This window comes from Mchenga conophoros, linkage group LG3 (genome assembly GCF_057382185.1).
Source record: "Mchenga conophoros isolate Kocher_MC1m ecotype Shallow Benthic linkage group LG3, M_conophoros_male_GT1.1, whole genome shotgun sequence".
NCBI classification, from domain to species: Eukaryota; Metazoa; Chordata; class Actinopteri; order Cichliformes; family Cichlidae; genus Mchenga; species Mchenga conophoros.
Window position 1 is genome coordinate 38,571,638 of NC_140528.1, and position 27,515 is coordinate 38,599,152.

At 40.1% G+C, this 27,515-nt stretch overlaps 1 protein-coding gene across 1 annotated transcript in view; it reads right to left on the reverse strand.

Moving 5' to 3' along the window:
- Window positions 1-21,230, reverse strand: part of LOC146578510 (hemicentin-2-like) — an 871,231-nt gene extending 850,001 nt beyond the window's left edge. The window contains exons 1-4 of the mRNA XM_085268642.1: window positions 21,161-21,230; window positions 18,771-19,100; window positions 17,529-17,861; window positions 1,069-1,407 (exon numbers count right to left, since the gene is read on the reverse strand). Of these exons, the coding sequence (XP_085124768.1) occupies window positions 1,069-1,407; window positions 17,529-17,861; window positions 18,771-19,100; window positions 21,161-21,230 (1,072 nt within the window). The remainder of the gene's footprint in view (window positions 1-1,068; window positions 1,408-17,528; window positions 17,862-18,770; window positions 19,101-21,160) is intronic.
- Window positions 21,231-27,515: the final 6,285 nt, after the last annotated feature.

Below are 27,515 nucleotides of genomic sequence, written 5' to 3' on the forward strand. Positions count from 1 at the left end.
AAGTCAAACTGTGTTACAAATAAACATGATCTTATGAGTGTGTTTTTTTTTAAATTTTTGAACCATACAAACGTCCTCATGTAGAGATCAGCTGTTACAGTTTAATTACGGTAATTAAAGTAAAGATTTGTGTATTGACAGACTCAGGCTCAGAGTCACTGACAGACAGCACAGACGCACACTGTTGGTCTGAAGTCTAAAGATGATGATCAGCGTGTCTTTCTCCATGGTTGGCATCAACGCAGGATTATGGAGCAGCAGCAGGAGACTTGGAGTCGAGCTGTCAGGAGCTCTGAGCCATTTCAGTCTGCTGCTGGCCTGCAAGAGGTTACTCTGGATTCGGGGTTTCTTGTGTTTTATCTTTTTTGCACATCAGATAACCACAACCAGCAACCGCAATAGCAACTACCAAACCAACTACCCCGCCGATAATTTTCCCCAGTTTTCCTGCAGGAGAGAAACAGGTGTAACAGAAAAAGTTAAAAGTAGGAATAACGTGTGGCAGTTTGAATGCTGGTGAATTTTTCTGTTCTTGTTCGCTTAAAAAGCAGGAAACATGATCTGACTGGAACTGCAGAGATGTTTTATACTCATCTCTGACATTAGTGACATTTGTAATAATTAGTTTCTACTCTAACCTTACCTAAACAATGTTGCTAGGTAAGGTTAGAGCCCAGGGAGGGGCGGCTATCTGCTCCTCACTGAGCCTGGTTCTGCCGGAGGTTTCTTCCTGTTAAAAGGGAGTTTTTCCTTCCCACTGTCGCCAAAGTGCTTGCTCATAGGGGGTCATATGATTGTTGGGTTTTTCTCTGTATCTATTATTGTACGGTCTACTGTACAATATAAAGGGCCATGAGGCGACTGTTGTTGTGATTTGGTGCTATATAAAGAAAATTGAATTCAATTCAATTGAATTAAAACTCTAGACTACCAGCCACAAAGACAACAGCTGGAGAAACATCTGTCTCCCTCTGACATCCACCAGCTCATCCATACAACAAACAAACATCAACAACCAGGAAGCAGCCTCACCTCTGATCACACACACACTCAACTCAACTCACTCACCTGGAGGAACAACACCCAGTCTGATGGTTCTAATGGATTTCCATGAGTGTGTTTTTTCGATGAAGACGTGACACTCGTATTTTCCATTACAAGCATCTATCACATTCTTCAGAATCAAAGACACGTCTCCATTCTTCATCTGTCTGTCCTTCAGATCCACACGGTTCTTAAAAAATGGATGCTGATTGGTGGTATCAAAACGCTCCTTGTGGTACAAAAAGACATTTTTATCTCTGATGTCTTCTCTGCTCCACTTTACACCTGTAACAGGTTTGTTATCTGGAGCTTGACATGTCAGAGGGACGTCCTGTCCAGGCACAGCTAAGACAGTCTTTTGATCTGAAAGAAGCAATCATAAAGAGCAGAGAGGTTAAAGGTCAAAGTACAATTATGATCAGAATGATTGACTTTAAATATTTTGTTTATTTCCTTTGACATTTGAGTTTTTAGTCATGTTGGATTTAATGAACCTCTGAACATCCAGCAGGTCACCAGTGACCCACTGAGGGGGAATTTTAGCCTCATGCTAAACATGAGGAGAGCTTTTATTGAGCTAAAGCACATTGAAATTTGAGATCCACTCAGTCTCAGGACAGACAGAATATACTCTGTTTGAAAATGCATGTCCAAAGGATTTTGTAACTTGCTAATACTAATATTTTAAATAAATATGTAGAAGCAGTAGCAATCTTGCATGAAATAAAAAAAAATCTATTTCTTGAAGCAGAACATTGATCCACATCTGAATAAACCTGGATCCATGTAATATTAAAGTGATGAGGCCCAGAGTGATAGAAAGAAATCCCTGACAGCACCCCTGGACACACACATACTCCTTTGTCTCTGTCACATCTGGATCACAGCCCCAGATGTTCAGTCCACACAGACAAACTGAATCAATCTGAAGATAACTCTTATAGAAATATTATTAACATGTAAACAGGCTGATACTCTTCATTCATCTTCAGTTTCTAACAGTAAATCTCACCTGCAGAGACAAACACAAGGATGCTGAAAAACAGCAAGGTGGAGTAGAGTGATCCAGGTCCAGCAGACATGTCTGTGCTTCTGTATTAAATCAAATTGGAGCTTCAGACGAGACTATATGAGATGAGCTTTGAATTTCAGATGAAGCTGAAAGTTCCCGAATGAGAGAGCAGGTCTGTAACTCCACACTTAACAGTCAGAGAGAGAGAGACGGTTGGTGGGCTTGACCAGAGTCCTCCAATGGCTGCGAACTAATAACTCCCGAATGCTAAATTCCTTACAAGTTACCTGGAAAGTTGTCAGGTTTTCATAAGAAAGCTCATCTGGCTCAGTTCCAAGGTGGGAGAAGTCTTCACACTCAGCCTGTGAGGCTTAAGGGCTGTGCTGCTTTCACACAGAAACTGATGATATACATTTAACTGCACTTTCTGTAAGTTTGTTTTTTTATGAAGCAGAATTAACCCAATTTATATCATAAACCAGGAGCAGACATGCAATGGTTCAGAGGATGAAGAAACTCTCTGTTCTGCTGTGGAGGACATCAGCCTGAGTCCACGGCCTTCAGCTTCTGCCTGCGTGCGGGTCAGAGTGTGGATGGAGTCAAACAGACCAACTAACAATATTTTATGTCAAAAGTATAAAAAAAATGAGATCAGAGTTATTACTTCCTAAGTTGAAAAATGGAAGGACAGAAGAAAAGAAGGGGGGGAAAGACACAGCAGAGAAACAACAACAACAATGGCGTTGTACTCCGAGGAGGGAGAGTCTGTGTCACGTTATGGTCATGTTCTTTCGTCATGTTTGCTGTATGCAGCTGGTAGAAAGGACCCCAAATGCAGACTCGTGGAGGCAAAAATGAACAGAAAAAACTCAGCTTTATTGCTGGTAGCTACACTCTAAAAAGTAATTCAGAGGCTTAGTAGATATCACTATAAATATAAGTTAGATAAGCATGATAAAAACTATGAATATCATTTTAGTAATTATTGAATTTGATAAGTTGAAATAAATATCTAAAATATTAACGTATGTTTTTGTGTTATATTAAGGTATTTAATTACATTTATCTCAGACAAAAAATTCAGTATGTGGTTCACAGAATACCTTCTTTAAATATACTTAATATTTTAATATTTTTGAGAAATATGTATCTATACTGACCAGTATCTTGTACTAAAATCATAAATTATTCAAACAATATTATTTATTGTCAGCAGCTACAACTGAAAAGTGTAAGTAAAACACGGTAACATAGAGTAATTGAGTACTGTAATGTTTGCATGCCTCAAACATCAATGATGACACCTATTTCTCAGTTCCATTCTTTAATTCTCAGGCTTGCAGCGGCAACACAGTCTGCAGCACTAACTTGTTCATCTACCGTTTTCTGTTGTCTCCTTTTTTCACCAAATAAAATTACTGAACGTTCTTATTACTTGAGTTTCTCCACACCTAAACATCACTTAAACAGCACTGCATTTGCGCAGATCTCTGACTAAACACTATCAACATTCAACACTATAATACTGGTTACAGTGTTAGATTCAGGAACAACAAACATGTTACACGCAGCATAACCTTTAACTGGTCACTCAGATATTCAAGTCTTAGATCTGATGTAATCAGACAGATGCATAGGTACGCGTCTGTTTGATCTGACGGGGTATCTGGGCTTGTCTGTTAAGGCGGGGTCGACATGCCGTCCAGGTGGGGCAGCTTCAAGACCATGTCTGATTTTCTTGAAGAATGAGGCATTCCTGACAATCGAGTGTCCATCCCTTGTAGCTGTAATTTCAGAACCCTTAACCTTAGTCACTTTGTAGGGTTTTGCATTGTATGGTGTGGATAATTTGTTGTGCTTGGGTTGGCGATGCAGCACTGTGTCACCCAGACTTAGTGAGTGTGGTCTGGTGTGACAAGTTGCATCTGCGATCACCTTCATCTTGATCTTTGCACTATCATCCCTTGCTCTCACTTCAGCATCTGAACACTTCCGTGGAGTGGTGTTAACGAAAGGGAGCTTGGTGTATAGCTGGTGTTGAAACAGTATTTCAGCTGGTGAGCTCGCTGTTGTGCTATGAGGTGTAGATCCGTACTCAAGAACAAAGATGTTTAGTTGCTGTTTCCATGGTGTGCCTTGCTTCTCAGCATCTCTCAGTGCTTTGCCTAGGGTTCTCATAAATCTCTCAGCAATGGCATTGAGGCCAACAAGGTGTGATTTTGCGATGATGAAATCCTAGGTAGTCTGCAAACTGTGAGAAAGCCTCACTGTTAAAAGGAGGACCATTGTCAGTTTTTACTGTCCTTGGGATTCCAAACATGGAGAACACTTTGTCAATGACTGGGTGTGATGGCATGCCACACATGGTAAGCTCCACACCTCACCACCCGTTGATTCACTTTAGTTTAATTTACAGTCACTACTTTAAAATATTCTATTTATTGTTCAATATCGTTTCTTTATTAAATGTATTCATTTTTCCATCACACCTTCCAATGTTTATATGGTGTGCACACATATTAACTAGTGATGTGACGTTCTGTATCGAGGCTTCGAAGCTTGTGTCGAGTAATGGAGGGGGCGTTTCCGCGAAGCGCGTATCGAGGCTTGCTTCATTTATGGGAGGAGCTGAAAATGATGACGTCCAAAGCCTCGCTGCCCGGCTGTACCACGTGACTGGTTCAGGAAGCGGTTCGAACTTTGCCGCGAGCTATGACAGCGATATAAACCCCTCAGACCCCATTCAAAATGTGGGCGTTTGATGGAGAGTTGCAGTTAGTGAGAGTTAGAGACAGTTTGGAAAAAAAAGAAATCGTCTACGACCTGCCACAGTGGAGAAACTGTTGTTTTTAAATAAAAACCAATGATGTGTCCCCTAAACACTAATCACTGTCCTTGCCTCAATGTTACAAAAGCACAACCACTGTCCACACCTCACCTGACAGTATATGATCATTTCCATTTTAGGCGTTTCCAAATGATCATTTCCCATACTGCCAGCATAAATATACACAGTATACTGCCATCACTACAATATACATGTTTTACACACTCCTTTTGTTGTTGACATTTACAGGCTGTGTGCAAAATGCCACACTCTTCAAATTCATGCCAACTAATATTTTTACGTCCAGTAGGTGTCCTGCTAGAGCAAATGAAGCTTCAAGAAGCTTCGCGTTGGGGTGAACCAATTGGATGAAAAGCTTCAGTGCTTCATGAGGCTTCATCTGCCCATCACTAATATTAACCTTGCAAGGTCAAAGTTCTGTTTTATGTTATATTAATACATCTTTCTTTGTTTGAGTTACCTGGGGGTTGGTGTCTCCTCCTGTCTGGCAAAAGGTGTGGCAAAGGGCTGGGAGACCTGAAGTACTACTGACAGCCTAATTGGATTGCACCACATGCTTCATTGCCTGGGGGGTGTTTCATGTTTGTTTAAATGTTTTGTATTAGTTGGTTATATGGCAGCCATCTTGTTTCCCCCCGTGTGTGTCATTTGGTTTAGCTAAACCAGTATTTAAGTCCCCCTGTGTGTCATTTCTAGTGATGGGCAGATGAAGCTTCATGAAGCACTGAAGCTTTTCATCCAATTGGTTCACTCCAGTGCAAAGCTTCTTGAAGCTTCATTTGCTCTAGTAGGACACCTACTGGATGTAAAAATAATAGTTGGCATGAATTTGAAGAGTGTGGCCTTTTGCACACAGCCTGTAAATGTCAACAACAAAAGGAGTGTGTAAAACATGTATATTGTAGTGATGGCAGTATACTGTGTATATTTATACTGGCAGTATGGAAAATGATTATTTGGAAATGCTTAAAATGGAAACGATCATTTACTGTGAGGTGAGGTGTGGTTGGGGTGTGGACAGTAGTTGTGCTTTTGTAACGTTGAGGTATGGACAGCTACACACTGAGGCTTTGAGCCTCAGTCCTGCCTGTTCACATTTTATTCAGTAAAAACTAAATTTTCACTGCTTTTATGACCTTTAGTGGGGAGAACGTAGCTAGGATTTAATGATTTAACAAATCTTTTGAATCCTTTGTCCTCCACAATGCTAAATGGCTGGGAGTCCTCAATCACCATGCTAACCAGGTCTTCATCTATTTGAGATTGTTCTCCTGAGGAAAGACAATAAAGACAAAGCACAAATATAAATATCACACACGTAACTTATAACAGCTGTATAATATTGTTATATCATTTAGTAACATTACAGCATGCTATATTATCATGGCATTTGATGGCTCACCTGGTCTTGCTCCACAATCGGTGTTCTCCTTATTCTCATGCATAGCTCTGTAGTGCCTAAGCATGGATGAGGTGTTGTTGTTATATCCCAGCTCCCTGGCACATAGCAAACACTTCACCTTGTACAAAAGTACAGACAGCTTAACATAGGTTTTATTGCACCATCAGTATTATGAAAATACATCTTCTGTAGAAATTTACATACCTTGTTGGGAGGAATAAGATCAAAATGTTCCAACACAGGGGAGGACATCCTCCTCTTCTTATCTGGCTCCATTCTCTCCTGACTTTCTCTACTCACTCTCCTAAACCTCCAAACTGTCTCTAACTCTCACTAACCGCAACTCTCCATCAAACACCCACCTTTTGAATGAAGTCTGAGGGGTTTATATCGTTGTCATAGCTCGCGGCAAAGTTCGAACTGCTTCCTGAACCAGTCACGTGGTACAGCCGGGCAGCGAGGCTTCGGACGTCATCATTTTCAGCTCCTCCCATAAATGAAGCAAGCCTCGATACGCGCATCGCGGAAACGCCCCCTCCATTACTCGACACACGCTTCGAAGCCTCGATACAGAACGTCACATCACTATTATTTCCTATCTTATTCATAGCCCCCTTTTTTTCCCCCCCTCTTTAGGTCACGAGCAGTTGTCTAAGCATTTCACTGCATATCGTACTGTGTATGACTGTGTACGTGACAAATAAAAATTTGAATTTGAATTTTAAAAGTGCAAAACATAAACAAGCCCGGGATTGTAGATGTTTGCCTATTGCAGATTACATGTGAAACATGGTTAAACCAAAACAAGAATGTTAACTATGAATATGGACAAGTGGTGTTCTCACCCACTTTGTCACATGTCTGTATGTATTTTTCCTGCTGTTCATATGATTAGCTGTGTTAAACTCTTTTCCAAGAATTTTTCATTGCTTTTTTTCCATGTTTTTCCAGAGCATCTTTTTAAGTGTAATTGTACTTTGACCTTTAACCTCTCTGCTCTGTGTTGTTTCATCTTTCAGACATGAAAACCATTACAGCTAAGTCTGGACAGGACGTCACTCTGACAGTTCGACACAGTAACATCACCATCCTAGTTTTAGAGTGGAAAAGAGCTGATTTGGGTAAGATGAGCAGCAACTGTGTCATAAGGCAGAAGCCAGGGGCAGAGCGAGACAAGGGGGAGGGGCAAGAAAGGAGAGGGACACCACGCCCACACACTCCCAGTCTCACAGGATGTAACAAAGTAGAAAAAATAATAGATGAGGTTTTGTTGGCAGGATTTGGCCAATCACATTGCTCATTGCACAGCAGAGTGGCAAATTTTACAAAGGAGGAACAAACCACGATGTAGTAAAACCTGAAGAGGTTACACACATAACACAGAATGACGGTAACACAGCTGCTGCTGATAAAAGAGCGAGGCGATAGAAACAGCTCTGTACAGTTGTGTGAATTTAATTTACTCCAGTAGATGTAAATGAACTTTGTGGTACAGAAAGCCCGGAGTTAACCCTGAAGTCACCTGGATAAGCTGAAATCCCGATTCGTAGTACAAGCTGCTGGTCTGTGTCCTTCATGACAGACGACTTAAAGCTTCTGCAGACATACATCTACAACAGTCACATTTATGGACAAAACCTCATGCTATACACTACTGTATAATAGTTATACAATAAGTATTCACCGCCTGGGGGTCAAATGTGCTGCAACTAAAGAAACCACTGGGAAATAGAAAAATGCTGCAAAAGAACACAAAGACTTTAGAGTGCACATTTAAATGTACCACATCTGGGGGACATAATAGAACTGATTTTTTCAAAAAGAATCTTGGGATTTCTCTTGTTTTATGATATGAGTCTAGAAAAAAATATGGTGATCTAATATTTTCCACTGTATCCATTAATCTTCTCTTGTGAGGTAGAGCTTGTTTTGTTTTGCCACTTGATCCAAAATGGATGAGCATTCTCTATTAAAGGAATGGATAAAAGTATTTACATAATTTTCAGTGGAAAGTAGAGAACTGTCAAACATGATGGAGATGGTCTCAGCATAGTCTCTGTTTTTATGTGTCTATGAGTTTTTAACTTCACAGATGTTTGTTTAGAGCTAAAATTGAGTTAAAAAAAAAGAAGATACAATTATGATCACTCAAATGTATGTCCTCAACAAACACGTTGCCAATGTTGAAGTCCAAGGAAAAGGCAAGGTCCAAGGTATGGCCTTTTAGATGGATTGGACCAGAGAAATGTTGGACAAAGTTAAAAGAATCAGATATAGATAAAAGTTCAGCTGCAGAGTTTAGTTTAGAGGCATCATCAATATGAATGTTAAAATCCCCAAGAATCAAAACTTTCTCCAGCTTGATAAATGAAGTCCATAAAATCCTCTAAGAACACAGTGGCAGGAGCAGGAGGGTGATAATTGAAAACACAATAAAACATGTTCATAGAGCCAACCTTGATTGTTTGGATACCTATACTTGCATGTGTAACTGTCCTTAAAGACGACAGCAAGTCCTCCACCACGGTGACTGAAACAGGGGGCGCCCAAGTAGGAGCAGCCAGTAGGGCGCAGTTCGTTTAGGTTAATAACCTCACCATCCCTCTGCCACGTTTCAGAGAGAAACAGAAAATCCAACTTTTTTCCTGTGGAAATCTCATTCAGGGAGAAGGATTTGTTGGCGATGGAGTGGGTGTTCAAGAGGTTCCACATCAGCTTGTGGAAGTGGAACTAACAGCAAACACCAGCAGGACCAGCCACTGGTTTTGCAATGCAAGCTGCAAGGGCACAGCAGTAGAGAGGTAATTGACAGAATCCAGAGAATCAGACAAGAAGGATCCAGGCTTCAGTGGCTGTGAGTACGCATTTCCAACCAAATCCAGAAGGTTAACTGGCAGCAAAAACTCCAGACCAGTTGGGGAATCTCCAATCTAGAGGCTCATCTAATGTGTACCTGGATGCTGGCCCTAAAGCCTCTTTTCGATCTCTTCTTAGCCTGCACATTTCGTAAATAGTAATAAGTAATCCAGGAAAAAGAGCACACAAATGGTGGGGGAAAGTTTTCTTGAAACTGTTCTGATCAACATAAACTCTTTGATGTGGATCAGGTCATAAACCACAGCAGCATAGCTCCCTATAGTAAATATTAGGGCTGATATAATAGCATTACATACAATACAACGCAGAGAGGTAAAAGTCATCTTTTTCTCTCCGTTTTGGAGATGTGTCCACATCGAGAAGACGTTTTTGGTCAAGGAAAACTGAGCGATTTGAAGTGGACAGCGAAAGCGGAGACTTTTGGAAACTATGACGCATGTTAGTCATATGATGCAGTCATGTGAACAATTAAACTAAGTTGGCAGAGGGAATTAAACAGCAATTTTGTTTGCTCTCAATTTTGACAGCCCTATCAAAGATAATATCAATTTGTACACGCTCCAGATAGCTTTCCTTCAAAATCTTTAATTCTAACTCACTTTTGCAATTTTGTACTTTTGTGTTAATCGCAGCAAGAACTCCACCTCATTGTCAATTCATTTAAAAATCTTGTTTTTCCTCAACATTTTGCCGTGACGTTTTAAGGAGCCGAAAAATAAATAAACGGCAGACAGAAATGACACAGGGTGATTAGTTGTTTCAATGTGAACGAAAAACTCAGAATGACTGAAAACAATAGTGTGGACGTGGAGCGTTTTCAGACGAAAACACTTTTCAAATTTATCCGGAAGATGTAGATGTAGCCTCAGTCTGTTTTGGCTTAGCTATCGCCCAGAGGAGCCTGCGGGCATGTTGTTGTGGGCGAATCCCATCCGGGTCTCTCCTCAGCTTTTTGTTTTTTTCAGGAGCTCTGAGCTGGTTCAGAAGATGTGATCCAGAAGTTAATCCAGTCTGAGTCACATGTTCATGACTTTGTAGTTTATCAGACAATAAAAACCTTCAGCTTTGTGGTTTTTTTTCTTAGCCCAACTCCACCTTAAATACTGAGAGACACCATCAATGCTTCACAGGCTGAGGAACAGTAAATAAAATATTCAATTCAATTTTGTTTATACAGCGTCAAATCACAACAACAGTCCACACACTCAGCTTACCAGTGACTGTCAGGTTAACCATGTTACTGATGGGACTCTCTCTGGACTCACACCAGTAAACTCCACTATGCCATGTGTGGGTGTAGCTGATATTACAGGAAGAACCAGCTGGTTTTCCCCACCCATCTCCACACTGGGTGATGTTTGGTTTGCTTGCGTTTCTCTTCAGAGTCCATCCAGCAGAGCTGTCGTCCTCCTCACAGCTCAGAGACACGAAGTTTCCTTGAAGGAACTGAGAGCTGCTGGGACTCACAGTCAGACGAGCTGTGAGGGTTAAAATGAAAAACTGACTTTTTTTGTCAAAACTGGGAAGGTAGGAGGTAACAAAGTACAAATACTTTGTTTGTCATGGCGACTGGATGGACTCAAGATAGAGTTCTTTGCACACAAACAAAGACTGTTTATTTACAATATGGAACACCTCAGTGCTATATATGTACAGTGAGTTGGGAGGGGCTCCAGGGCTCCAGGGAGAAGTGGTAATCCACACAGACAATCCACTTCAGCTCAGTCACCGCCACAGCTCCTCCACGCACACTCACTCCTCTTCAGCCGCACTCGCTCCAAAACTCCACTCATGTCGCCACACACAGGAGAGGTCCCTTATAACAGATTTGGAATTCAAAAATTAGGTTTTTATTAAGAGTTTATTTTGTTTTTTGTGAAATTCCTTTTTTGTCCGGGCTGACTGAACAGACGCACGTGCAGACTCGGGATTGAAGCAGAAAGAGACTTCATTTACACAACGCACCAGCTGAACTATATACAACGTGTGGGGGGGCCGGGATTCCAGGGGGTATAACACACACTCCACACTTCCTCCTCGATGCGCTGCCTTGCTCACTTGCTTCACTTCTGTACTGGTTACACTGCAAAACACATGGGGACGCTCGGTAATCCAGGACACTCAGGAACAGGTTCAGGGAAATCTACATACAGGCAAATGGGAGAATTATCACTAGGAAGTCACTAGAAACAGAAGCGATTTACTAAATCTGGATTACACTAATGTGTAACAAGACACACTGAGCCACCATCTTAAGTAGTGGGTGGTAGACCGCCAGGTAATGAGCCTCAGGTGTGTGATTACTGCCAGGTGCTTGGGCCAAAGGCGGAGAGCATGCAATGACCTCTGCCCGGGCAGTGAGGGGACAGAGAGCAGGAGCAAAATCAAAACAAAAGCTTACTGAATCAGCTGGACCATGACATTATCGATTTGAAGTATTTATTAATAGATTAATAACTTGTTTTGAAAAACAGATTTTAAGACAGTGTTTTTATTTAAAATTAAAGTATTAAATAATCAATGATATTCATCCATCCATTCGCTTCCGCTTATCCTTTTCCAGGTCGCGGGGGGGCTGGAGCCTATCCCAGCTGTCATAGGGCAAGAGGCGGGGTACACCCTGGACAGGTCGCCAGTCTGTCGCAGGGCTAACACAGAGGGACAGACAACCATTCGCACTCATTCACACATTCACACCTAGTGGCAATTTGGATTATCCAATCAACCTATCCCCACAAGCTGCATGTCTTTGGACGGTGGGAGGAAGCCGGAGTACCCGGAGGGAACCCACGCAAACATGGGGAGAACATGCAAACTCCACACAGAAAGACCCCGGCCTGATGGTGGAATTGAACTCAGGACCTTCTTGCTGTGCGGCAACAGTGCTAACCACCGTGCCACCGTGCTGCATTGATTTTAATGATATTTTATTACAGTTTTACTCGATTGGTTTGGCTCATTTCTTGAAACCGAGATGACATTCTCAAAACCACAAGGTCATTTGGCCAAACAATCTTACAGTTCTGCCCAACATTATAGCTCACTAGCAAAATCAAATATCTTTCCCCAAACTCTTCGTCCATGCTTCAAAATCAGATTCCTTTCCCATATAAAAGGTCAGTACAGTCAAAATAGCACAGATCCTTCTCAATTGCCTTGGCACATGTGCATTCATTTAGTGCTTTTGTCAAAATAACCTGGATGGTTTAGCACAACACCATGGATCCCCTGCAAAAGCTCATATCTCTCCCAAAAGAGTTTATCCATGTGTCAAAATTAAATATCCTTCTCATATAAATAGTCAATGCCCCCAAAATGCATTATACCTTTGGCATTGTTTAAGCACTGCAAGTCAAAATGCTTAGACGTTTTGTCACTGAGGCACAGGTCTAGCAACAGAATACCACTATGAATAAAACTAAAAGATTTGACAGTAAAATCAGCCTCCAATAAACCACTCATACTCAAGGAAACTGTGAACATTTTTATTCGTACAAAGAAATGTTAACATTAGAGAACATACTGTGAAAAGAAAACATATACAGGATTCTGTAAATGTGAACAGTTATAAACACAAACAAAAAACAAAAAAAACTCTAGCCTACCATACTGTAAATAAACTTTCAGAACTATAGTACAGTAATATTTTCAGTGGTCGCCATTGTCACCCTCTCTTTCCTGGCCACCATCCTCATCCTCCTGGCCATCGACGCGCTGCTCTCTGTCAGGCCATAAATTCTCATCCACATCGCAACGGATATTTTCTCTTGCGATGCAGCGAGGGAAGAAACGGCGTGAATGTCTCAACCATCCCCTACATTGATCCCCTGTGATGTCCTCACATGCAGCATCCATTGCATGCAGCAGGGCCCTCTGGTCTTGAGCCTGATGCTCATACACCCTTCACCTCCAAGCTGAAAAAAACTCCTCAATTGGATTTAGGAAAGGAGAGTAAGGTGGAAGAAACTCCATTAGCATCCGGGGATGGGTGGTGAACCAGGTTCTGATGCGTGGGCCGCGGTGGAAGTTCACATTATCCCACACAATGACATAATGTGGTGGCTGAGGTCCTTCTTCACCTCTCTCATTTTCTGGGATCAGATCAGTATAAAGGTGGTCCAAAAAATTGAGGAGCTTTTGTGTATTGTAGGGCCCTAAACTGGGAATGTGTGTGGCCACACCTCTTTCTGATATAGCGGCACACATTGTTATATTTGCTCCTCGCTGGCCTGGGACATCCACAGTGGCTCAGTGGCCAATGATGTTACGGCCACGCCTTCGACCTTTGGCCAGGTTGAAGCCAGCTTCATCAACGAACAATAGGATGTGAGGGGTTTCGTTGCCTTCTAATGCCATTATTCTCTACAATAGAATAGAAATAAATCTAATCAGTCAAGTAGAGACAGATACTGCAGGGAGGATCTAAAGTACTGTAAAAACAGGGAGTGGAAAACTGAAGACAATTTCTAGGCAAAATGCTCTAGTCACACAAAGCTGGATTCTGAAGGTGAAAAGGATAACGCAAAACAAAAAAACAGTGGTAACCATGTCTTACTGTAATAGTGTTACAATGATAGACAACCAGTAGTTGACTTACATGCACATACTGGTACCGCAGCCCTTTCACTCTGTCAGAGTTTCTCTCAAATGGTACCCTGTAAATCTGCTTCATGGTCATCTGATGTTTCTTCAATACCCGGTCTATTGTGGAGATGCTGATAGAGTTTATATTTTGGAACATTACATTGTCTAGCAGGATTGCATTACGAATCTGTCTCAGTGTGATGGCATTATTTGCAATGACCATGTTGCATATTTCTCGTTCTTGTTGTTCATTTAGAAGTTTTCTTCTGCCACCCACTTGAGGCTGTCGTCCAATCCTAGACATACAAGTCAAAGGTCAACACTGTAAATTTGTTACAAAATGAGTTACCAATGTAATTGTACTGCTGTCTTATGGTACTGGAAGTGTGATGCACTGCACAGTGACTGGAATACTATTCACAGTATTTTCTCCATTTTTTTGTCTTTGTCATTTTTATAGTATCATATAACATCACATGAAGATATTACAGTATTCTAGGCCTACACACACCAACACTGAATAGTTCAATAGCATAGTTCTGTACCTGTTTTCCCTGCGAAAGGTTTGGATGATGGAGGAGACTGTAGACCGAGGCACATTAGGCTGCACTCGGCGACCTGCCTCTGCCATTGTGAGGCGATGGTTTATAACGTGGTCAATAAGGGTGGCCTGGATTTCATCTGGGACATCATGGTGCCTCCGTGCTCCTCGGCCTCTTCCCCCTATTCCTCCACGCATTCTCACTCCTCCTCTTCCTCTTCTTCTTCCTCCTCTTCCTCGAGCAGGAAGTTGCTGTTGTACTTGGCGAGGTGCTTCCATGTTCACACTGCAAAGCTCTGTCTATATACTTTTGGCAGCAGTCATATTCATAGACAACACCTGTCAGGTATCTGAACAACCTGTTTGATTGGTCATCTGAGATGTGGGAAACTGCTCCTTCGTTAGTTCTAATTTCACCTGATTGATTGTCAAGTACTGTCATAACTTTATCAAATGTTCCAAGATATTCTTTCATGGTATTATATCTTTGACTAATTTTGACAGTTGAACAGACAATTGTGCATATGATGACTTACACAATGAAACCATGCTGATATGTTTTGGAGTGAGTAACCATTTCACTGAAAAATCAACTAATCAGTTTAGATCGGCAAGATCTATTTATTTGGAAAATGTGCTAAATGTGGGCTCATTGTGCTAACTGTAGCTACTTGTACATAATCATTTGAAAAGAAGCACAGAGTCACTTGAGACATGTACTAAAGCATTTGCAATTTGATTAAACCAATGAAAAATGACATTCTGTTGTGAACAATTGCAAGGTGGTTTGGAGATTTGTCCATGTTATTTTGAGAATGTCATCTCGGTTTCAGGAAATGTGCCAAACCAATCGAGAAAAACTGTAAATGAACTGCTGGACTTCCAGACCAGCAGGTTTAGGGAAGTCTTTATGGGGTCACACTCTGACCCACACACACACACACACAAAAACACACACACACACACACACACACACACACACACACACACACACACACACACACACACACACAGACAATGTATTCTTTGATGAACCTATGCATATTCATGTAACCACAATAACAGGAGTGCTATGGGGAACCTGGCTGAGAGTCTGACGGAGGTCAAGTGGTGGAACGACACTTGGCTCCAGGCAGGTCTCCCTCATACATGAGTAACACGAAGAACTTTGCCTACTTGTGTTTTGCTTTTGCTGTGTAGTAAATTGTCCTGAACATTCCAGCGAATAGGTTTATGCTACAAACCTATCACCTCCCATTTATTATTCCGATGAGATTTATGCCTGATTGTATGCTGATTCAAATTAAGCATTCTCAACTATTAGCAAAATAACATATACTGTATTTTTTGGACTACAAGGCCAATAATCCAGAGCGGATTATAAGGCGCACCAAACGAAACAAAACTGTGAGATAAGTATGTGCAGTGGCGGTCCAAGCGTGTTTGGTGCTCGAGCGGTGTGATCGGTTCTTGTGGTCTCAGCAAGCCTGACTCCAGATTTGAAACCAAACAACATACAGCTAACACTTATAAGTCTTCCCACTAACTGCTGTTAAAACTGTGACTTAATTTATTCACTATGATATTTGTCAAACAGACACACAGACATAAAACATATTAAGGATTGGCCATTAACATTAAAATGTTGTTTTATGAAACACACACACACATATATGAAGAGAGAGTATGTATTGTATGCAAACGGCTACCAAACAGCCATCATAATTCATCATACAATGAGAACAGGACAAATCACAAATTGACAATGTCTAATTAATATTAAAATCTAAATCTAATTAATCTAATTAAAATCTGTAACATATTTTTGGAGCAACTGTAACGCACATAATTTCCTTAGGGATTAATTACGTATTCTGATTCTGATTGTTTCAGGATGACCTGCCATTATCCAATCACACATCTGCTTACCTGCATCTTTTGCTTGTTTCTCCTCCTCTTCTTTTCTCTTTTTTCTGAACTGAGCACCTGATGACTTTGAACCTTTCTTGTCCATCTTCCATTGGTTTTAATTTTGCACTCCAGTATCAACACCCATCCCCCAACCTGAGGATCACCACAACATAAACTAATAGACCTACACCTTAGTTCACAGATTCACTTTGTTTATTTCTGGGATTTCACACAACCCAGGATTCAAAACATGAATAGATAATGGGCTTGGGTTTACATCATTTATTACAACATTTATTTCTGGGATTTCGCACAGAAATGAATTCGGCTTTGTAGCTTACCAAAGCACCGTGTACCACATTAAATTGGTTCGAGGTCAGTAAGCACAAGCAGAATTCATACATAAAATGAATGAGCAGATTAAAAGATTTAAGTGTGAATTATAGTCCAAATAAAAACGCTAAGTTATGATGCTGTGTTTATGAATCAAAGCATATGTAAATCATTTCTCTTATGTCAGATCACGCCTGGAGATTTGCCAAAGGCTTTCACACCTTCATCTGTCTTACATTCCTCCCCAGCAACAAATTTCCCACGTGTGGGACTAATAAAGGTTATCTTATCTTATCTTATCTTATCTTATCTTATCTTATCTTATCTTATCTTATCTTATCTTATCTTATCTTAGCTAGTCTCACATACTGAGACTAATCTGACCAAGGTTGAAGGAGAATCAGACTCTACTCTGTTTGAATAAACTGTATCACATTACCCATAAAATGATCTCAATCTCTTTCACATAGGCAAAGAAAACAAAAGTATGACCTTAGATTTTGTCTGTTTAGATCATCTGACTCGCGGTTGTGCTCTGTTCTGAAGATAATCTTCAGATTTGACTGGGAAGCTGCTATGAGTCCTAACTTGTTTTTCTGCAGCAACATAAATAACAACAACAAGAAACAACCACAGCAGCAACTACCAAACCAATTATCAGTCCAATAGATCCACCCTGTCCTCCTGATTGACCTGCAGGTGAGAAACAAGTGTGAGATGACGAGTGAAAAATCCATTTATCTACCAGTGCAGAACATTAAGGAAAAAAAACAACAACAAAAAGCTAAAATACGTTTAAAATGTGAATAAAGTGTTGCAATTTACACAGCTTTACACACGCACTAAAATAACAGTCAGTAAATAAACATTTGTCTACCTCTGACATCCACCAGCTCATACATACAACAAACAAACATTAACAACCATGAAGCAGCTTCACCTCTGATCACACACACACTCAACTCTACTCACTCACCTGGAGGATCAACATGAAGGTGGATGCTGCTGATGGACTTCCATGAGCGTGTTTCTTCCATAAGGATACGACACTTGTATGTTCCAGTGTCAGCAGTGTTCACATTCTTCAGAATCAGAGACACGTCTCCATCCTTCATCTGTCTGTCTTGCAGATCCACCCGGTTCTTAAAAGATGGATGCTGGTTGTCTGGAACAAAGTGACCGTCCTGGTACAAAAAGACATTTTCTGTCTTTAGGTCAGCTCTGCTCCACATTACACCTGTGTTGTTGTTTGGAGCTCGACACGGCAGAGTGATGTTCTGTCCAGACTTAACTGGAATGCTTTTTATTACTGAAAAAGGAAAACAACACAGAGCAGAGAATTAATAAATGGGATGATGAAATTTCAGATCTACCTGGAAAGTTTTTCATTTTTCACCAGAAAGCTGTTGTTGAACCAGAAATTTTGTTTAATAAGCAAACTTTCTGTGAGTCTGCATTTGTGCTTGAGTTGCCTAAGAGAATTTATATCGTCACAGCAAAAAGTAGATACATTCCTTGATATTTGGAAAAACATGAAATATAAAAAATAGACTGCAAATTAATATGTTTGCTGTAAAGTAACATAAAAAAAGTGAAGCTGTGAACATATGCACAGGTTCAATTGTTGTCAAGCACAAAATTGTTAAAAATACTGAAGAGAACCTGTGATTATTTCACAGTTATCTAGTGGTTATAAAACTGTTGAAGTCTACTTTAATGCTCCAAATTTGATGAAAGCAGTGAAAATGACACTAAAAGAAGTGCATGTTTCATCAGCAGAAAAAAGTTGTAAAATAACTAAAAGGTTTTTTTTCCTGTTGTTGTTTGTTTTGTTTTTTGTTTGTTTTTTATACCAAAAACAGCATCACATGGTTATGTTGTAAATAAGTTAATGTTGTTTCTTTGGAAGGCAAACTAACAATAAAATATGTCCAGGGTGTTTTTGACCCAGTCGTCGATCATCCCTAATCCGTTGTTGTGCCACAGATCAACCAGACTGCAAGACATACCCAGAACAGAGTCTCTGTTTCTCAATAAAGGAGTCAAAAATGAAGTGCACTCATCTCCACCATGTGGTAACATCTCTGGAGTAGGTGTCACTCATAGGGATCATTTCCTGTGGAAGAAAAGTCCTTTGATCATGAATTGCCCGTTTGTGACTGGTCACGCGTTGCCAGAACAACCCCTTTCATACACACACTCAACTCTACTCACTCACCTGGAGAAACACTCAGATTGATGGTGATGTATTTCCATGAATTCGTTTCTGCTATTTTAACACGGCACTCGTATGTTCCAGTGTCAGCAGTGTTCACATTCTTCAGAATCAGAGACACGTCTCCATCCTTCATCTGTCTGTCTCGCAGATCCACCCGGTTCTTAAAAGATGGATGCTGGTTGGCTGGATCAAAGTGACCATTCCAGTATGAAAGGACATATTTTGGCTCCAAGTCAGCTCTGCTCCACTTTACCACTATGTTGTTGTTGTTTGGAGCTTGACATGTCAGAGTGACGTCCTGTCCAGACTCAGCTGTGATGTTCTTCTGGCCTGAAAGAGGAAACAACACAGAGCAGAGAGGTTAAAGGTCAACGTACAATTATGATCACAATTATTTACTTTAAATATGGTGTTTATTTCCTATGAAATTTGAGATTTTAGTCATTTTGGATGAAATTAACATTAACGTCTTAACACACTCCAGGGGTCTGTACTATGAAGCATCGTGTGAGTTTATTCAGGTAAATTCAGGGTTAACAGGATTTTCTTAACTAGGAAGGTGGTTCGCTACTTATGGCAGTGCATTGCCATGGTAACTTATGCTGCCAACACAACCCCTTTCACACGCACACACTCAACTTGCCATGGTAACTTGTTATGGTAACATAGTTACAGACTGGAGATGATAAGGAATGAAACATGTGACTGAAAATAGCATCACAAGTCTGTACGTGAACAGTAGGAGGTCCTGGTTTACTGCACGATGGCTGGAAAGTGTAGTTGTAAGACTGTACACCTCTGGAGCAGAAGTCACAAGTCCAAGTCCCACATGGGGCGATATCCAGTAAGGGTCCTGTTTAGACCCCCTATGCTAAATCAATCCCTGAGATGGCGTGGCCAAGTCTGGGACGGAAGAATTTCACTGCATGTTGTTCTCCTTAAGATTGTGTATGTGATGAATTTTATTTGTTGTTAACAGCATCTAATGTATTTGTTTCCCTAACGAGTATCAGTGATAAATAGTAAATAATATAGAATTTTAGATGCACCTTTAATCTGTGATTTTCTATTTTTATCTTCAGTTAGCAGCAAACACATTTACAACAGGTGGATTTATCTATAAGTATTAATATCTGATCCTAAAGAGGACACACTCACTGTAATTGCTGACCTCATATTAATTTCACTGTTATATTTCTAATGTTGTTCATAGATGATCAATCACAATTTTATCAACATCCTGACTGATTATCATGATTGTCAGTGTAAATGAATTCAGACACACACTGGATGTTGACATGGCTTCCTAGTACACAGCTCAGGTCACCAGTGACCCACTGAGGTGGAATTTTAGCCTCATGCTAAACATGCAAAGTGTCAGAAACTACAAGATGTTAGCTCCCACAGAACAACAACATGTGCTGATAATAAGTGAACATAATATGTGAGAGAAAGCAGCCTCTCATTATAAGACACTGTGTGTTAGGTGTGGCTGTGTGCAGGCAGGAATAGGACCCAAGGTGCAGACTCCGGAGACAGAACTTAAACCAAAACAGCTTTAATGCTGAACGCAAACATAACATAACTGGAAAAACTCAAAAAAAACAAACTAACACCAGCGGATTGACAAAACACACAGCAAAATAAACAGTAGATCGCGACACGGACACAGAGAAACACAGGGCTTAAATACACAGAGGGAGCAATCAGGGAATGAGTAACAGGAGGGAAACACAGCTGGGACAAATCAGAACTGACGAGACCAAATAAGCGTAACCTGAACACACTGAGATAAGACAGAGACCTTCAAAGTAAAACAGGAAACACATAACACAGACTGAACAAAGACACAGACTCACATGCAGGCACTACAAAGGGAACAGAGACGTGGGAACAGGGCAGACACAAACACTGACTGGACACGGGGATATAGGAACTTAAGATACATATATACGCGAACTAGACAAGGGGATGCAGGTGATAGGGGAGACAGAGCAACTAAAGAAGACAGAGACATAAGCCATAAGACAGAACTCAAAGAAACCAAAAACTAGAAAGTATAAATAATATAATAAACTCAAAAACCCTGGGTCAACGACCCAGGCATCCTAACACTGTGAGTCTCTGCATGCTGCCTTTATGGAGCTACAGCTGTTTGTATACACTGAACAAGAAGCTTTGTAGCTGCATCCTGACTCCTGACACTACAACACATCACACTGACACACACATTACACTTCTTTGTGTCTGTCACAGCTGGATTACAGATGTTAAGTGTCCACCCAGCCTCGTGTCTCCTTCACACACACAGACAAACTGAATCCAGATGAAAATAATCCTCCTGTACTTCTTGTCATCTCAGAGAGCAAATCAATTTAGTTCAATCTCACCTGCAGAGACAAACATGAAGATGCTGAAAAATAGCAAAGTGGAGCAGAGTGATGAAGTTCCAGCAGACATTTCTGTGTTTCTGTATTAAACTCAGAATCTGAGCTCCAGACGAGACTAAATGAGATGAACTTTGAGGTTCAGATGAAGCTGAAAGTCCCTGAGTGAGAGAACAGGTCTGTAAATCCACACTTATGAATCAGAGAGACGGTTGGTGGGCTGGACCGGAGTCCTCCAATAGCTGTGAACCAAAGACGCATAAATTAAAAAAAAACTGGAGCGTCTTTAAATAATGACGCCAAAATATTTGCACCTGTTTTTACTAAAACATTAAAATTAGGACTCAGTTATATTAAAGAGGAATAATCTGGATTTATTGCAGAAAGATATTTAATAACAGTCATTTGGTTTTGGACAATACTGATATTAACGAATATACAATAGATAAAAGCTTTAGCGTTAATAGACCATTCGTTAGACCATTCATTACTTTTAAGAGTCATCAGCGCTTTATATAAAGGCTGTGATGCTCAGTTAAGAGTGCACATGGAGATTGGTCAAAGTTTTCCGTTAAGCACATTTTTTTTCCTCCGTCTCACAAACATTATGGCAGAGAACAAATGCTTTAAAAATCATTATTTCAGGCTCTCCAAGCCGAAAGTATTATAGTTTTACTGGTGTAGATAAATTATCTTTTTCACAAAAAAGAAGACTAAAATCATTTTTGTTTGACAACATTTAAAAATATTGACAGGTTTAATTGTGTCTGAACTTGCCTTTTTTATTTTTATGGCTTTTTACCTATTTCCTTTTATTTGTTGTACAGCGCTTTTGAACCACTTGTCTGTGAAAAGCTCTTTATAAATAAACTTTACTCACTAACTGACTTACTGATGGCGCTCAGGTTTCATATCTCATAATGTAAGCAGAGCACTTCTCCTTAGTTTCATGGCTGAAAATGAATCTGAGTGAATCTGTTTATTACCTTTCAAAGACTCTGAGCTGTCACAGATTATCATTATTATTACTTAGAATAGAATAGAACACAATACAATAGAATAGAAGAATAGAATAATCATTTAATTGTCCCACAAGGGGAAATTTGGTAATGGCTGAATATTGTTTGCATCATGTGGGTGAAGTTTTCTTACATGGCACCACTTGGATGCAGGCAGAAAGGTGAATCCCACCATGGCGAGATAAGGTGAGGCAGAAATAAGCAGAGACAAAGGATAAACAGATGTCTGTAATGTCAGATACACTTTGCTTGATTTTATATGGGAAAATTAACAAAAGAACGTCATAAACAACAAGCTAAAAACAAAAGAAAAAGAAGATGGAGTGAAGTTTTAATTTTTTAAATGTTAAACAATTGCTTCAACAATAAAATGATTACTAAATGAAAAAGACATGATTGGGAACATCTTCCTGAAACACGCTTTTAATGTGATGGGTGGGGCTAAATTATTGCATAAATGCCATAACCAAAAGAAATCTACCTGGAAGGTTGTTCATTTTTCATGAGAAAGCTCTTCTGGCTCAGTTCCAGGGTGAGGGATGTGTTCACACTCGGCCGGTGTTGTCGAACCGTTTAAGCGAGCTTTCTGTGAGTCTGCATTTCTGCTGAAGTTGCCTAAGAGAACTTATATCATAAACCATCAAAGGAAAAATTCGATACATTCCTTGATATTTGGAAATACGTGAAATCTAAACTAAATAGACTTTAAATTGATATGTTTACTGTAAAGTAACATAAACAAACTGAAGATGTGAACATACACACGGGTTCAATTGTTGTTGTTCAATTACAGTCCATCTGTCCGCCGATGTCGAGCAGTCAGTATAGAGCGTCCCCGCCTAAAGCTCGGATTCCTTTACTTATATAGTTTTTAAAAAAGTCTTATTGGCATCAAAACTGCATTTTTAAAGAGTGATCTGCCCAACGGCATAGAAATGACATAAATGTAACCATAAAGATATTTTTAAGTGGCCAAAAAGGACTGAGTTAATGCAGGTACAACCAAAGTCATAAATATACTTAGAACACTGGTAATATTTGTCTTTTATAAAAATATTAGTTCTACAGTACTATACTACAGTCTATAAGTACTTATACCACATAGGTAAACACATTACACATAAAAAAATATGTGGAAACATTGTTTTGGTGGAGGATGAGTTAACTTCTCTGCTGCCACCTGTTGGATCTTTACTCACACTGCCTCTCACACAGGTAACATTCTTAAATACGTACACATTTTTTATAATAGAGAAGAAGAAAATGAAATTAGATCTGTTAAAACTTTTTAAATGTTAAATTGTGATGAATAATGAGAAAAGAAAACATAACTGAAGGTCTAAGTACACTGTAGAGAAGTAATCTATAGAATTTACCCAATAAATCTGAGGTAACAATTCACATTGACTTTTTTGGGATAGATTTAATTCAATATATTGAATGAAAGCAAACGGAACACGTCTGCTTAGTGTTCCCTCGTCTCAGGTTTCCAGTCCTGTGCAGCTTCCTTGACTGACACTCCTGTATACAGGTAACGGGGAGGATATAATATGTTGTTTGGTATATGTTTTGTAATGGCTCTGGTGAGGCCACAACTTGAAACACATCTATCAGTTTATTTCTGATCCAGAATCTTACACAATGACTGTGATTCATGACATAAATACTTCAGGCAGACCATGGTACATGAAGTATATACATGTGTAGATAAAGACAAAGTGCTCTGTTGACCTTTTAGACACAGTTGATGCAACTCGTATCTGATCTGGGATCATTACACAAACAATCTATAATGAACAGGTGTGCAGTGTGAGGTAAACACCTGCAGCTATAAAACAGGTGTAAACAACACTAAGTCTTTAGAATCCAACACTTTTCTCTTGGAATCTGTTGGAATCTCCATGTAACTAAACACTGGATGATCAGGTCAGCAGTTTCACTCCTTTAGCAGGAAAGATGGTGGAGTTTGAGGAGTGCAGATGTGAAGCAGAAATAAACAGGTTTGAACTCTGACTTAGAGAGACATGATCACCCTCAGCCTCTGATCAGGGTCGTCCTGCTGTCACATCTTAACTGCCCAATGACAGACTCATTGAGCTGTTTATGCACATTTTCTGTTGGCGTGCATTTCTGTTGATGTTGTCCAAGAGAATTACCCAAAATTCATAGCACTTCTAGGAAAATCAGTAAACAAAGGGCCAAAAAGTCAGAGGAATGCAGCACATGTTTTAATCTCTATTTAATCTATCTAGTTTATTCAGGAATTTTAGAAAGACTTATGTTTACATTTTGACAAGAAACATTAAATTGATCATTTTAGTGTTCTTTTAGTGCCCTACGAAATTAATTTTTCCATAAACTTCAATAATTCAGTTTTCCTAACCTTTTCTTGAGCTCAGTGACATTTTAATTGAGGTCAAAGGTGGCTTGTAGAATTCATAAGGACTCAGGAAAAGAGAAGAGCGGTGCTCTCAGAATACCACCACCGTAACAGTGTGACACCATGTTGGAACTAGAGTGCAGAAGACAAACTACAAAACACACGTTTTTATTCACCACTGTGTGTACTCACCCTGCTGCTTTTTTGCAGGTAAAAAGTCAGATTTCTTTAAGAGGGACCAGCTTTAAGACTAAATGAAGTAAACAAGAAAACACTTTCCTCACCTTCATGGCTAGGAAAACATGAAGATGTCTGTAAGTTTTGTCTCTGAGGTGGAAAACGGATAATTGTTTATGCATTATGAAATGAAAGGAAGAAAAAAAAGTTACATGTAACTGTAAAGACAAATATGTCCTCCTTGCCTGCCATGGCATCAACTTTAATAACAAACAGCAAAACATTAAAAAATTTAAATGTCAGGAAAATGAGAACTCAGTGGCAAGGTCAGTTTATACTTCAGTAAGAAAAGATTTTCATTTGAAAGTTTTCTCTTGATTCGCAGAATACATGTCTATGCTCTGATGCTGGTTTGCTGTTTTACACAAAGTGTGCCAGCCATGGTTTTCTCACAAGAGGTCAAAACACTTCAAGTTAAAAGCAAGAAGTTCATTTTATACAAATAAAAGAAGTACACTGATTTAACCTCTTTATGGTTGTCCATCCATCCATTCCCTTCTGCTTATCCTTTTCAGGGTCGCGGGGGGCGCTGGAGCCTATCCCAGCTGTCATAGGGCGAGAGGCAGGGTACACCCTGGACAGTTCGCCAGTCTGTCGCAGGGCCAACACACAAGGACAGACAACCATTCACACTCATTCACACCTAGTGGCAATTTGGATTATCCAATTAACCTATCCCCACAAGCTGCATGTCTTTGGATGGTGGGAGGAAGCCGGAGTACCCGGAGGGAACCCACACAAACACGGGGAGAACATGCAAACTCCACACAGAAAGACCCCGGCCTGATGGTGGAATTGAAGTCAGGACCTTCTTGCTGTGCGGCAACAGTGCTAACCACCGTGCCACCGTGCTGCCCTTTATGGTTGTCGTTTTTACAAAAAGAAAAAAGAAATGAAATCAAAATTTTCCACTGACACCACTTTCAATTAATTCAATTTCACCCTCAATTCACATGTAAATCCTACAATATAAAATACGTGAATACAATGTTCTGTCAAGAATACGTTATTGGCTCGATCATGGAAACATTCTTATGGTAAATGTCACACTTAGGATTTCCAAGGAAGTCTCTGGCTTATGTAGAAAGCTCAAGTCAGGATCTGAAATGTAATTATATGTAAGGCTATCTGTGGGTATGTCTGTATTGTATTCGAACAGCCCGGAGCACATTACACCCACTCAAGACGACTGTGACATTTCGACTGGATGTGCAACAGCGTGAGTCAGGAATGCTTTAAAGAGTCCTGTCAGATCAAATCAACTAATAACTCCCGAATGCTAAATTCCTTACAAGTTACCTGGAAAGTTGTCAGGTTTTCATAAGAAAGCTCATCTGGCTCAGTTCCAAGGTGGGAGAAGTCTTCACACTCAGCCTGTGAGGCTTAAGGGCTGTGCTGCTTTCACACAGAAACTGATGATATACATTTAACTGCACTTTCTGTAAGTTAGTTTTTTTATGAAGCAGAAATAACCCAATTTATATCATAAACCAGGAGCAGACATGCAATGGTTCAGAGGATGAAGAAACTCTCTGTTCTGCTGTGGAGGACATCAGCCTGAGTCCACGGCCTTCAGCTTCTGCCTGCGTGCGGGTCAGGGGTGTGGATGGAGTCAAACAGACCAACTAACAATATTTTATGTCAAAAGTATAAAAAAAAATGAGATCAGAGTTATTACTTCTTCAGCCTGTTTTTGTTTTCGTGCTTAAGGACATGGACGTTTTATGTTGGGAAAACTTGAACTTGAATGAATTTAGTCTGCAGCGTGCCGATCTCTCTCCCTCTGACCAATGAGTCATAGGAGCCTTGATAGTAAAAGATTAATTCAGGTGGGAATCCTCGCGGTTCACCTGCCTGCACAAGCAGCAGGTGGGCCATCTGTCGGCACTCCATGATCACGTGATCGCTGTGCTGTGAACCACACTTCACAAAACCAACAAGACTGAGGCATTTAGAAGAAACTAAGAGCCAGATCAGCAGAACTACAGCACACGGAAATGTCTGCTGTAACTGTCACCCTGCTGCACTTTGATGCTTGTCTGTGTCTCTGTTTGTTTCGGCAGGTGAGGCTTAACTTGGATTTAAACAGTTTGTCTTTGTGATAAAGGCGAATAAAATTCAGCTGGTTTATATGTTTAAAGCCAAACAACTCTTTTCATATTGGTCCAGTGTGCGTGTAAAGGAGACATCAGGCTGCATGAGTCTGTGTGGACTTTAATCCAGCTGTGACAGAGACAAAGAAGTGTAATGTGTGTGTGTGTTAGGATTTTTTATTTTGAGTCAATACAATCACAATGGGCATAACCGGGGGGGACGAAGCAGAAAAAGAAGAAAGAAAGAGACGTTGGGGAGAAAGTTGAAAAATGGAAGGACAGAAGAAAAGAAGGGGGGAAAGACACAGCAGAGAAACAACAGCAACAACAGCGTTGTACTCCGAGGAGGGAGAGTCTGTGTCACGTTATGGTCATGTTCTTTCGTCATGTTTGCTGTATGCAGCTGGTAGAAAGGACCCCAAATGCAGACTCGTGGAGGCAAAAATGAACAGAAAAAACTCAGCTTTATTGCTGGTACTCTAAAAAGTAATTCAGAGGCTTAGTAGATATCACTATAAATATAAGTTAGATAAGCATGATAAAAACTATGAATATCATTTTAGTAATTATTGAATTTGATAAGTTGAAATAAATATCTAAAATATTAACGTATGTTTTTGTGTTATATT